General features: G+C 37.2%; 1 protein-coding gene across 2 annotated transcripts in view; it reads left to right on the top strand.

Annotated features, from left to right (window-relative positions):
- The first annotated feature begins 5,235 nt into the window (after window positions 1-5,235).
- LOC115835179 (striatin-like) overlaps window positions 5,236-13,166 on the top strand; it is a 173,181-nt gene continuing 165,250 nt past the window's right edge. For both annotated transcript variants that reach the window (XM_030813300.1, XM_030813301.1), the window contains exons 1-3: window positions 5,236-5,381; window positions 7,498-7,584; window positions 8,041-8,184. In XM_030813300.1, the coding sequence (XP_030669160.1) occupies window positions 5,291-5,381; window positions 7,498-7,584; window positions 8,041-8,184 (322 nt within the window). In that variant the 5' untranslated portion in view covers window positions 5,236-5,290. The remainder of the gene's footprint in view (window positions 5,382-7,497; window positions 7,585-8,040; window positions 8,185-13,166) is intronic.

Raw genomic sequence — 13,166 nt, 5'->3', positions numbered from 1 at the left:
ATTTACTTAGGATAAATACAGATTCTAATATACCTTCAAGAACTAGAACACAGGCTATAAGACTGGAACACAGGTATTAATTCTGTCTAAATGTTACTTAGTGTGTTTTGCTTAAAATGAAGAACTTTTTTTACATTTTTAGTTATACACATTGGAAATACTAATTAAATCCCTATTTTTTTGGTATATTTCTTCTCTGAAGGAAAAATAAAAGAGTTCTAAAGCCAAAATGAAAAAAAGTAAGATACCTTTTCCTTCTCTCATTCATTTAAAAATTTTGTTGAACTTTTTTCTCCTTCATGATTGCTTGGTCATTATATGTAGTGACTGATAAGAAAACTCTCCTAGATAAGTTCAAGAAAAAGGTTTCCTAATGTTTTTAACAAACAAAAATAGATTTTTTGTAACCTTTTTTTCCATCTGAAACATTTTACAATAAAACTGATTTGTGCTTACCTCAAGGAAATGTTCTTCCTCTGTAAATATTGAACAATCCCAGTAGCACAAGGTCTAGAAGAGATATTATGTTATGTTGCTAATTTTTCTGCCTTGCATTCAAAGTAGACTTCAACCCCCCTTACTTAGGAGAAACCATTATAATAAGGGCATTTGTTGAATCTTTTTTTTTTTTTTGACAGAGTCTCACTCTGTCACCCAGTCTAGAGTGCAGTGGTGCAATCTTGGCTCACTGCAATCTCTGCCTTCTGGATTCAAATAGTTCCCCTCCCTCAGCGTCCAGAGTAGCTGGGATTACAGGCGCCTGCCACCACACCCGGCTATTGTTTGTATTTTAGTAGAGACAGGTTTTCACCAAGTTGGTCAGGCTGGTCTCGAACTCCTGACCTCAAATGATCTACCTGCCTTGGCCTCCCAAAGCTCTGGGATTACAGGTATGAGCCACCAGGCCCGGCCCATTTATTGAATCTTTTAATGACTCTTCTTGTTGAGGTGTTAAGTAAGTTACTTAAGTAAGGCTTTCTGTCTATCGCTGATGTGAAATTCGAAATCTGAAATGCTCCAAATTCTGAAACTTTTTGAGCACTGACATGATATTTAAAGAAAATATGCATTGGAGCATTTTGGATTTTGGATTTTTGGATTGGGGGGTGCTGAACCAGTATAATACAAATATTCCAAAATCCAAAATAATTTGAAATCCGAAATACTTCTAGTCCCAAGCATTTCGGGTAAGGGATAGTCACCTGTAGTGTATTATTTTGCATTTATGTTGGAGCTTCCTATGAGAGGAAGAAACTGATTATACTTCTACATCCAGCTGACTTATTCTTGCCCTCAGTATTCAGTTGAAAATTACTTTCTAGAATGATTGGTAGGTTCATTTGCCCAAGAATCATTAAAAAATAGTTTTCTGGGCCGGGCACAGTGGCTCACACCTGTAATCGCAGCACTTTGGGAGGCCGAGGCAGGTGGATCACCTGAGGTCAGGAGTTCGAGACTAGCCTGGCCAAACTGGTGAAACCCCATCTCTACTAAAAATATGAAAATTAGCTGGGCATTGGGGCAGGTGCCTGAAATCCCAGCTACTCAGGAGGCTGAGGCAGGAGAATCACTTGAACCTGGGAGGCAGAGGTTGCAGTGAGCCGAGATGGCACCTTTGCACGCCAGCCTGGACAACACAGCGAGACTCTGTCTCAAAAAAAAAAAAAAGTTTTCTGGCGCAGTGATAATATTGACAATAGTAACTTTATAACCATAGCACACAATAAATTTTTCATATGCCTTTACTTTTGCTTAAACCATGTAAATTTGCCATTACCTTCAGGGACTCTGTCATGGTACCAATGGCACTTCTTTTCCTTTTTTTGTAGTAAATAAAAGATACTTACTTAGTCATTGAAGGATACAATGGCTATCTAGTGACTGGCTTTTTTTTCAAGAAAACAAGTCTGGAAACCAAGGGGAAGTTAAAGTGAAACAGGCCTTTATTCTGCCTTATTCCCTACTGAGCTTGTGTATCAAGTTACTCATATTTTAGGCAAGTCCACCAACATAGCTGCATCTGCTGTGCCACACTGAGGTCTTTCTTTGAGGAATCACACATCTGCATAGATATAGTTGGTCATTTTAATTGTGAATCATATTGCAAGCGTACTGGAGATTGGTTTTTCTCTGAGTAGAGCTGCACTCTTCCTTGCGTAACTTCCTTTACTTTAACGTATGAGTCATAGCTCAGTGTATTATGTGATACATGTGTGTACATTTTACCTAGCCTATTATATGAGTCACATGCGTGACTGTTCTCACAACTGAGTTGTCTCCTTCTTTAGTAGTGTGCTGGATAGTTCTGTTAGTGAGCATGAGTAAATGGAGTCTTGCAGTTCCCTGGAGGTTTCTTTACCAGTAGTTTGACCTGTATGTTTTAGGATTTTATAATTCAGGTTCAAAGGGTTCACTGTTAACAAATTAACAAAACTAGATTGCAAATCTTGTCTAATTGAGTGAACATTTAATCCATTTTAAGGGTTCTCTCCATCTCTCTTCTACTCTACTCCTCCTCCGCCCCCCCCCCCAAAAAAAAGAGGAATATGCTTAGGTTGAGAATCTGGTTAGATTCTGGCAAGCAAAAAGATTTTACCATACATCTTCCATGATTGCTATTGTTTTTATGAGTCTAGTGAGATTATAAGGCTACATTTTAACTTCAAAAACCTGAAGACATTCTGGGGACCCAAAAGCCATCTAGTTTATTATTAAGACCTGATTGATGAAAATTAACATTTTAATTGCTATGTCTTTCTGGGAAAATAAAGAATGTTTCTCCTATTGATAGATACTAGTTAAGTATATAAAAATGTTATTTAAAATGATTTTTAATAGTATTATATTCAGAGGCCCAGGAAACAGTTTTCTAAACTGGATTGAAACTCAAATTGTTAAAAACAGATTTCTGTTTATTATGATTCACTTTGGTTTCCTCGGATCATTCATTCAACAAATATTGATCAAGTGCTTTCTATTTGCCAGGTTTTCTAGGTGAAGATCCTTATTCTTCTGGTGCTTACATTCAACTAAGAGGATATAGTATGTCAGAAGGTGATAAATGCTATGGAAAGTAGAAAAAGTACAGAGTAAGGGAGATAGAGCTGGGGTCAGTGTGGGGTAGAGAAGGCAGGTTACAATTCAAAATAGAGTGGTTAGCTGGGTGCAGTGGCTCATGCCTGTAATCCCAGCACTTTGGGAGGCTGAGGTGGGAAGATTGCTTGAGCCCAGGAGTTTGAAACCAGCCTGGGCCACATAGTGAGACCTCATCTCCACAAAATTTTTTTTTAAAATTAGCCGGGCATGGTGGTACACACCTGTTTTCCCAGCTACTTGTGGGGCATAGGTAGGAGGATTGCTTGAGCCCAGGCAGTCAAGGCTGCAGTGAGTTGAGATTGTGACAGTGCACCCCAGTTGGTTTGATAGAATGAGATTCTGCCTCAAAAATAAATGGATAAATAAATACACACACACACACACACACACACACACATATATAAAAATTAAAACCATAAAATATAGTGGCCATGATAAGCCCCATTGAGAAGATAACAACTGAGTAAAAGACGTGATGAGGCAATTGGCCATCTGGGGAAGAAGTGTTCAGGAAGAAGAAAGCCAGCACAAATGCCCTAAGGTAGCAGCATCCCTGGCATGCCTGAGAAATTTAAGGGAGCCAGAGTGGCTAGAGCAGAGTGATTCTAGGGAGAATGTAGTAAGAAATGACCAGATCATGTTGGGCCATGTAGACCAGTGGTGAGATGGGGAGCCATGGGAGGGATTTGAGCAAGAAGGGTGACATGATCTTTTATTTTAAACCATCTCTGGCTGCTACATTGAGAATAGACTACACAGGGAAACCAGTGTTGATAATAGACTTGGGGAAGAGGGAACAATTATTGTAGTAATCCTAGCAAGAGATCATGGTGGTCAGAGTAGTAGTAGATGTGCTGAGAAGCCAGATTCTGAATATTTGTGAAGGTAGAGAAAATAGTTTTCCCTGATATATTTAATGTGGAGTGGGAAAGAATGGGTTTTGCTCTGAGCAAGTGCACATATGGAATTGTCATCAAATCAGGTGGGGAACCCTTTGGATGGAACAGATTGGATGGGGAGAGAGGTTGGGTGTTTGGTTTTGTTATGTTTGCTTGGAAGTATCTATTAGACTTCCTAATGGAAATGTAGAATGAACAGTTGGATATATCAGTCAGGTTCAAGCTAGCATTCGGAGTTAACATATACATAGCATTATATAGTATTTACATTGTTTTATAGTAAATATAAATACATAACATAGTCTTTAAATTTTCTTCTCTTGAAATAGTGAAGATTATTGATTTTCTTTACTACTAGAAGCTCAGTTTCCTGTTTTAAGAATTTATAAACTAACATCATTTAAGTTGTAAATTTTAAATGATGGTTGATTAATAAGTTTTAACAAATACTATGTATTAAGCCTGTAAAATAAAAATTATCTGTTATTAGTGAACACATGGCAAAAATATAAAATTCTTTAAAAGATCATTGGAGTTTATTTTGTGCAATCCCTAAATAATAATTTTCTCTCATCACATAAATTAATACAAAGTGTCTTTTCGTGTTAGTCCTAGTGGAATTCTGAAAACGAGAAGTTCTGGTTTTTGTTGTTTTTGTTTTTTTTTTTTTTGAGACAAGAGTTTTGCTCTTGTTGCCAGGCGGGAGTGCAATGGCACAATTTCGGCTCATTGCAACCTCCACCTCCCAGGTTTAGGCGAGACTCCTGCCTCAGCCTCCCAAGTAGCTGGGATTACAGGCATGAGGTACCATGCCCAGCTAATTTTGTATTTTTATTTATTTTTTTTTTTTACTAGAAATGGGGTTTCACCCTGTTGGTCAGGCTGGTCTCGAACTCCTGACCTCATGTGATCCACCCACCTTGGCCTCCTAAAGTGCTGGAATTACAGGCGTGAGCCACCCCACCTGGCCAAGAAGTTCTTGATTGTAAAGTGTTTGGGCTTAATTTACTAAAAATCAATAAAATCTTCCGTGTGTGTGTGTGTGTGTGTGTGTGTGTGTCTTTCAAGAGAAACTGATTCTAGGAAATTTCACTGATCATTTCTTCTTAGTGATTATATTTTTTGTGTGACTTATATATAGAAAATGAATAAACCAACTTTTTCTAAGTTAGTGATACTATAAAGAAAATGGTTGTTATGTCATTCAGACATATTGACTCAGAGTGTTCAATATTTTATTGAAAAAGGCTGTTTCATTTGTTTCATTCTGTTTAGAAAAGGAAGACCAGTGTCTTATGCCTGAAGCCTGGAATGTGGACCAGGGAGTAATTACCAAACTCAAGGAACAATACAAAAAGGAGAGAAAGGGGAAAAAGGGGGTGAAGAGTAAGTGGAAAACATTGTACCTGTAAATCATAAATCTTGGCTCTTTACATCCCCCAGTTTTTTTTTCAATGTTTTCCTAAAACTATTTACTGTTTTTCATTTCTGCTCCTGACCTCTTTCCTTTTCACCTGCTCTCAGGGGTTGAAATTAAATGATTAGCTATTTAATTATGAACTTAAAAGAAAATAACCCACATGTACTTATGGAATCACGTATACTATATCCCAATAATAAATCCAGAGCCTCATGAGTGTTGGGCTATGTATTCAAACACAGTGATAATTTGGTTTTTAAAAGTATCTGTGCTTAATTATAACAATGTTTTTCTTTTTCAGTGACAATTTATAACTCATTTAGTGTGACCCTCTGGCAATCCACCAAAATTATTGCTTAAAATTTTACACATTGGTGACATAAAGAAAGTTAATTTCTACCCCTGAATATTCTATGTGTTCATAACATGCAATTCATTTGCTCATACCACTATATGCTATACAGGGCACAGAGTCAAATATATAAGTTCTAAAAATACTTATTTTCTATTTAAACATTTTTGGCCAATTTTATTTATAACATTATTACCAATGACCTTTTTTCCTTTTTAATATGTGCCACATCAAAAACAAAACTCAAAAGGAAATTTCTAGCCCTGTGAATCATATATGTTTAATTATTTCATTATGCAAATTGTTTAGCAGTGGATCTAGTTAAGAATGTAAAATGGAAATACAAAATCTTGCAAACCTTTCCTGAAAACAGTCTTAAATCATCATCTTAGGGGAACAAGTCTAAATTACCTCCTTGTGTTTCTACCCTCATTGACAATATGGGCCTCCCTTTTATGGTAATAGGAATTTGATTATTTGAGATATTAAGGTAGTATAAAGTGAGATTAAAATCTAACTTAGCGAGAAATGTATTTTAAAGTTGCGTAAGACTGGAAAGATACGCTTTTTCTTTTTCTCTCTCTGTAGTGATGCTAAAGCTAATTAAAGACCAGTCCATTCCTGTTAGGACATTCTTTTAAACTTTATTACTTAAAAGCATTTAAAGCTTTATTTCAAATATTTTAGAATTTACAAGTGTTTAGCTTGATTTGATAAAAAGTCAGTGTCTATTGATGTTAAGCCATTACATAATGAGAGATGATGTTGTTTAATGTTATCTCAATATAGATTAAATCAGAATGAGAAAGATTAATATTAAAACATAAGCACATTTCATACCTTTTAGCCAAATATACTTACTGATAGACAATTTAATCTTAACAAGCATAGGGAGATGATTTGTCATGGCTTTTGAGAGTAATGACAAAAAACCAGTTAAACTGAAATTTTGAGGAAAATTTGAATGTCATATGTGAGAAATAATTTCCAGATTAACTTAATGTTGATATATTTCTTTAGGTCATTATGCTACAAAAATGAATGTCTTGAAATATAAAAGATCATTTAGTTGGAAAGGTAACCAGGACTTATGCACAATCCATCTACCTTTCCTTTGATTATTCAGTTCTTGTCAAATATCAAGGCATTGCTGTAGTTGGAATTTAGCACTTAACTGAAACTGCACCATTTGACTGGAACAATATTCCTACTAATAGAAGCAATTGGATTTCTTAAATCGGGGGATTACAGTGTGTTCAGACATCTAGCACATGGTTTTTTTAGTATGGTGAAGAAAAATGACACTGTAAGGGAGAAATTTTAACATCTTTCATTGAAGACAGAGGGACTGCACATATCAGCACATTTTGTTTAATGTCTTCAGTTCATGTTATCTTGATAAAATAGCAGTCTAAGAACAAGTAAAGACTTAGGATAAAAATAGAACTGAAGCCATGCTTTGAATTGATATATAAAGCATTGACTTATAAACCACCATAAAGTTTTTTTTTTAATTGAACTAGTACTCATTAGAAAAGTTTGAGTCTTTTCAATGTGGTCTAGTAGAGATATTTCCAGTCAAATCATGTACTCCAATCATACCATCTTGAAATATATTTCTAGGCATTAGTTAAAATTGCTTAAAAATAGTTGTATTCTTTGCTGGTATAGGAACAAACCATAACAGACTTTGGGTAAGATTTTCCCATTCTTAATTAAACTTATAACAGGAAAAACTACTGAAGATCTGTTTCAGCCTCTATCCTATATAAAACAGTCAAAACAGGGATGTGGGAGAATGAAGAATCAAAGTTTAGGTAAGTAATCGGTAGGGCATGAGACTTCACCTCGAGTGCCATAGCTTCAGGATGTAAGGCAATTAATGCACCTTAATTTAAACAAACAGGGATGTTATTGTTTAATTCAGTGCACCATAGGCTCACAATCTGTATCTGGCTGCATTTAGAGCAATATTCAGTGGTTAAAGAATGTTATTTTTCATGGTCTCACTGGACACGAGCATTCTTTTTTATGTAAATAGTGATGTCCCATTTGCTTAATTTAAAAAGTATAATTCTTTTCAAGAAATAAACTTTTACAGTAATTTGAAAACTTGAAAATAATTCTTATTAATCTAGTAGAATATTTTTAAAGGTAAATATTGACAGATGGAAAATAAGGCTTATGATACCATTTTGATGCAGTTGGATAATTCTCTTTTCTCTTTTTTGTCTCCTCCCCCGCCCCCCCCCCCCCCCGCTTTTTTTGGCTAGGGCCCAATAGGTCAAAACTACAAGATATGCTTGCTAATTTGAGAGATGTTGATGAAATTCCTTCATTGCAGCCATCTGTGGGTTCACCTTCCAGACCCAATAGCTCCAGACTTCCTGAACATGAAATTAATAGGGCAGATGAAGGTAAGTATTTAAGATACTCTGGAGCACAAAATGCACTTGGATGTATATCTTTAAATTCATTCATTAGAAAGGCCTCTCCTATCAGAGAGAACTTTATTCTGCAGATGTTAGATCTGCATCGTTTTCCCCAAATGCAAGCTTTCTTACATTCAAGGGAGTTTGATTCCAACTTCAATCTTCAAGACTTGAGAAGGTGCATACACTAAACCAACTCTAAATTCTCGTTTAAAATATCCGCTGGCTCCACTGATGCCCATGGCCCTATATACCATTCCAACATTGGGAAAATTAACAGTCTATAAATTGGTAGTATATGTTTACTTTGAAACTCATATAAATATTTAAGCAATTTATTAATGATAATTGAAAAAGGGGATAAAGTCACCTAAAAGTCTAGTCACAAATTCTGCTGTTTTAACTTGTTTCCTTTCAGTCTTGGTTCACATGTATATACTTTTTTTTGTTGTTTTTTGAGATGGAGTCTCACTCTCTTGCCCAGGCTGGAGTGCAGTGGCACCACCTTGGCTCACTACAACCTCCACCTCCCAGGTTCAAGTGATTCTCTTGCCTTAGCCTCCTGAGTAGCTGGGATTACAGGCACCTGCCACCAAGCCTAGCTAATTTTTTTGAGATGGGGTTTTGCCGTGTTGGCCAAGCTGGCCTCGAATTCCTGACCTCAAGTGATCTGCCCACCTTGGGCTCCCAAAGTGCTGGGATTACAGGCATGAGCCACCATGGCTGGCCTCACATGTATATACTTTTTATACAGGTATAGAATATACCTATATAAAAATATGCATTATTCTACATCATGTATAATAATTCTGTGTTCTTAAAATCATACAAATGATTTTCATAATGATAATTTTAAGATTGTATATTATATTGTAGACTTGATATGAAACTTTTCCTTTTGAATATTTAGGTTATTTTTAGTCTTTTGCAGTGTAATCTTATGGTATAGAAATACAGTTCTTTCTTTTAGACACAAGGTCTGATTTATCTATTTATAAATGTGTACAATGCTTGCATGTGGAAATTGATTTTAAAGTACATATTTAAGCTGAGCCTGGTGGTTCCTTGGGAGGCTGAGGTGGGAGGATCACTTGAGCCCAGGAGGTTTTTTTTGTTTTTGGAGACAGGCTGTCACTCTGTCACTCAGGTTAGAGTGCAGTGGCATAATTACAGCTCACCACAGCCTTGACCTCTCAGGTTCAGGTGATACTTCCACCTCAGCCTCCTGAGTAGCTAGGACTACAGGCACATGCCACCATGCCCAGATAATTTTTTGTATGCCTTTTGTAGAGACATGGTTTTGCCGTGTTGTTCAGGCTGATCTCAAACTCCTGGGCTCAAGTGATCCAACTGCATCGGCTTCCCAAAGTGCTGGGATTACAGGCATCAGCCACTGCACCCAGCACCAGTTCAGGAGTTTGAGACTGTAGTGTGTGATGATTGAGTCAGTGAATAGCTACTGCACTCCAGCCTGGGTGACACAGTGAGACCCCGTCTCTTAAAACAATCTAATATTTATATTAGCTGAAAATTCAGCATGACATAAAAGTAATTATGATTAATGTATATTTTAAAATACTTATTTAAAAAAATCAATCCTGAATTTAAATATTATATTTGCACTGTCTCTTCAAATTATTATTTATTGATCAACACAGCCTGAGAAAAAGCCACAGCATAATCATGTTTTTTTCTTGTATTTTTTAATAAATTACATTTTAGACTTAAACTGATTTGATTTAGATGTATATAGATTTTCATGATTTGAATACTTTTTCAGTGAAATTTTTGACCAGTACATGGTTAATCATTTGTTAGAGTCAATTATAGCATACTTGGAATTTATTACCCATACAAAGAATCAACACATCACACTCTAGATGTAAAATTTATTTGATGTCTTTTGAATTACAGATGTGAGGTCATGGTCCTCAGTAGGTATGTTGATCACCAGGAGATGCATTCTGTTGACATTATAGGTATGAGTCTTCTAATCAGTTGCATTTATCCCAAGATCAGTTCTAGATAAGGAGAAAAGTTATTTTTTCTCTTATTCTCATAATTCAAAAAGTTTATCAGATTTCATCTCAGGCCATACATGAATTATGCAGAATTCTAATAATAGAGGCAGGATATATACTATTTACTAAATGACAGATGTACAAAAGCATTATATAAGCCACAGAAGATGTCCTTGATAAAAAACATAGGAACTTTAAAACTCAAGCATTGAATGTTTGTTTAACTTACTATCTGCAGCAGTGGTCCTAAGCCTTCCCCCTCAGTGCAGGATTTTGGAAATAGAAAAAACATTTAAGAGATAGATTGTATATTTAATTGTCTATAACTGATACTTCTTGGTCTTCAGTCCACTTTCAGAAAGAACTTTCATATGCTGTGCGTGCTCTATAATTTTGTTACTTTATTTTTATTTTAATAATTCAGAAGGCAGGGCCGGGTGCAGTTTAGTTGCTCACGCCTGTAATCCCAGCAGTTTGGGAGGCTGAGGTGGGCAGATCACTTGAGGCCAGAAATTCAAGACCAGCCTGGCCAACATGGTGAAACCCTGTCTCAAATAAAAATACAAAAATTAGCTGCACATGGTGGCGTGTGCCTGTAGTCCCAGCTACTTGGGAGGCTGAGGCAGGAGAATCACTTGAACCCAGGAGGCGGAGGTTGCAGTGAGCTGACATCACACCACTGCACTCCAGTCTGGGTGACAGGGTGAGATTCTGTCTTAAAAAAAAATCAGAAGGCAGTGTCACACTTAAAAGGCACAGAGTTTTGTTTTGTTTTGTTTGTTGGTAAAAGCTGATTAGGGCTAGGAAGGTTTAGTTGCCAGATGGAAATGTGACCTATAGTCTTAAGTTCTAAGGCTCCTTAGGAACAATCAGGTAACAGTGATGCTTATTATTGCTCTCCCTCTTCAGTCCTGGAGTGTCCTGGCTGTCCACTGGCATGTAAGGAAGGAGTTGTTACCTTCTTTGTTTTCAGGTTTTACTTGGCCATTTGTAGAGCAGTAGTTAGAATTAGCTTATGTAATGTATATGGTCTATCCTAGGAATCTTAGTCTTTTACACCTGAACAAAGTTATCTGGAAATGTTAGAAATGAGAACAAATCAAACAAAAAACACCTGGCTGAAGACCTACCGTCATAGTCTCACATGAGTCATTCAACTGATATTTTTGACCTGAAAATTGCCGTTCTAACTTAAACAACCATTCTTCATTAGAAAATGTTTAGAGTTGTTTGAACTTCTCGGATGATATATGGTATTTTGGGTAAAACCTATGTTTATTTTTGCTACTGTATTGTATGGTGGTTTGATAATGTCTTAATTTATGCTCTATTTTGTTCTTTGAGGATTTTAAGAGTTTGTCACTACTGTTTTTAAAAGCAAGTAACTATTTTTAAATTTTTTTAAAGACACGGTCTTGCTCTGTTGCCTAGGTTGGAGTGCAGTGGCGCAGTCATAGCTCACTGTAGCCTCAGACTCCTGGGCTCAAGAGATCCTCCTGCCTGAAGCCTTCCAGGGAGCTAGGACTAGAGGCATGCACCACCGTGCTTGGTTAATTGTTAAAAACAGTTTTGTAGAGGCCGGGCATGATGGCTCACGCCTGTAATCCCAACACTTTGGGAGGCCAAGGCGGGCGGATCGCTTGAGGTCAGGAGTTTGAGACCAGCCTGGCCAACGTGGCAAAACCCCATCTCAACTAAAAATACAAAAATGAGCCAGGAATGGTGGCAGGTGCCTGTAATCTCAGCTACTTGGGAGGCTGAGACAGGAGAATTTGCTTGAACCTGGGAGGCATACGTTGCAGTGAGCTGAGATCACACCACTGCACTCCAGCCTGGGTGACAGAGTGAGACCCCTGTATCAGATTTTTTTTTAAGAGATAGGGGTCTCGCCCTGTCATCCAGGGTGGTCTCAGACGCCTGACCCCAAAGGGTCCTCTCACCTTGGTATCCCAAAACACTAAGATTACAGGCATGAGCCTCTGAGCCTGGCCAGTTCTTTCATTTATTCAATGAGTATTTATTATTAGACATGATTGAATATAAAACTGAAAAATGTCTTGTACATGCACTAGTCAATACAGTTGACTTCTTTTAAGAAAATTAATTTACCCCTTTAGCAGCTAGGGTTTGAACTACTAAATTCATCTTATTGACTCACAAATATTTGTCATATGTAACCACCTCTAGGAAACTACTCAAAGACCATCTGTGACATTTGTTGGAACAATTTGCATTTATAAAGAGTGACATTTTGTTATTGACCAAATTAAGTAAAATCATTATTTTGACATTTTGCTTTTAACTGATTTTTCTATGATGGTTGTTGAAGGAATTGGATTGTTATGTTCAAAATGTTACAAAATAGGATATTTCAGTTTATTCACAAAGTAAAACTGACATCTTTGAAGCACAATTCAAAGCTAATGAAAGTATTCAAATGGACACTTTAAAAAATTTTCTCGCTGGGCGCAGTGGCTCCCGCCTGTATCCCCAGCACTTTGAGAGGCCAAGGCGGGTGGATCACCTGAGATCAGAATTTGAGATCAGCCTGGTCAACATGAGGAAACCCTGTCTCTACTAAAAATACAAAAATTAGCCAAGCATGGTGGCAGGCGCCTGTAATCCCAGCTACTTGGGAGGCTGAGGCAGGAGAATTGCTTGAACTTAGGAGGAGGAGGTTGCAGTAAGCTGACATCATGCCATTGCACTCCAGCCTGGGCCACAGAGCATGACTCCATCTAAAAAACAAATAAACAAGTAAAAAATTGTCTTTACTGGGGCCAGTGGCTCACGCCTGTAATCCCAGCACTTTGGGAGGCCAAAGCAGGTGGATCACTTGATGTCAGGAGTTCGCGACCAGCCCAGCCAACATAGTGAAACCCCATCTCTACTAAAAATACAAGAATTAGCCAGGTGTGGTGGCACGCACCTGTAATCCCAGCTACT

This window comes from Nomascus leucogenys, chromosome 5 (genome assembly GCF_006542625.1).
Source record: "Nomascus leucogenys isolate Asia chromosome 5, Asia_NLE_v1, whole genome shotgun sequence".
Classification (NCBI taxonomy): Eukaryota; Metazoa; Chordata; class Mammalia; order Primates; family Hylobatidae; genus Nomascus; species Nomascus leucogenys.
Note: the sequence above shows the minus strand (reverse complement) of the source record. Positions and strands in the feature narration are given on the sequence as shown.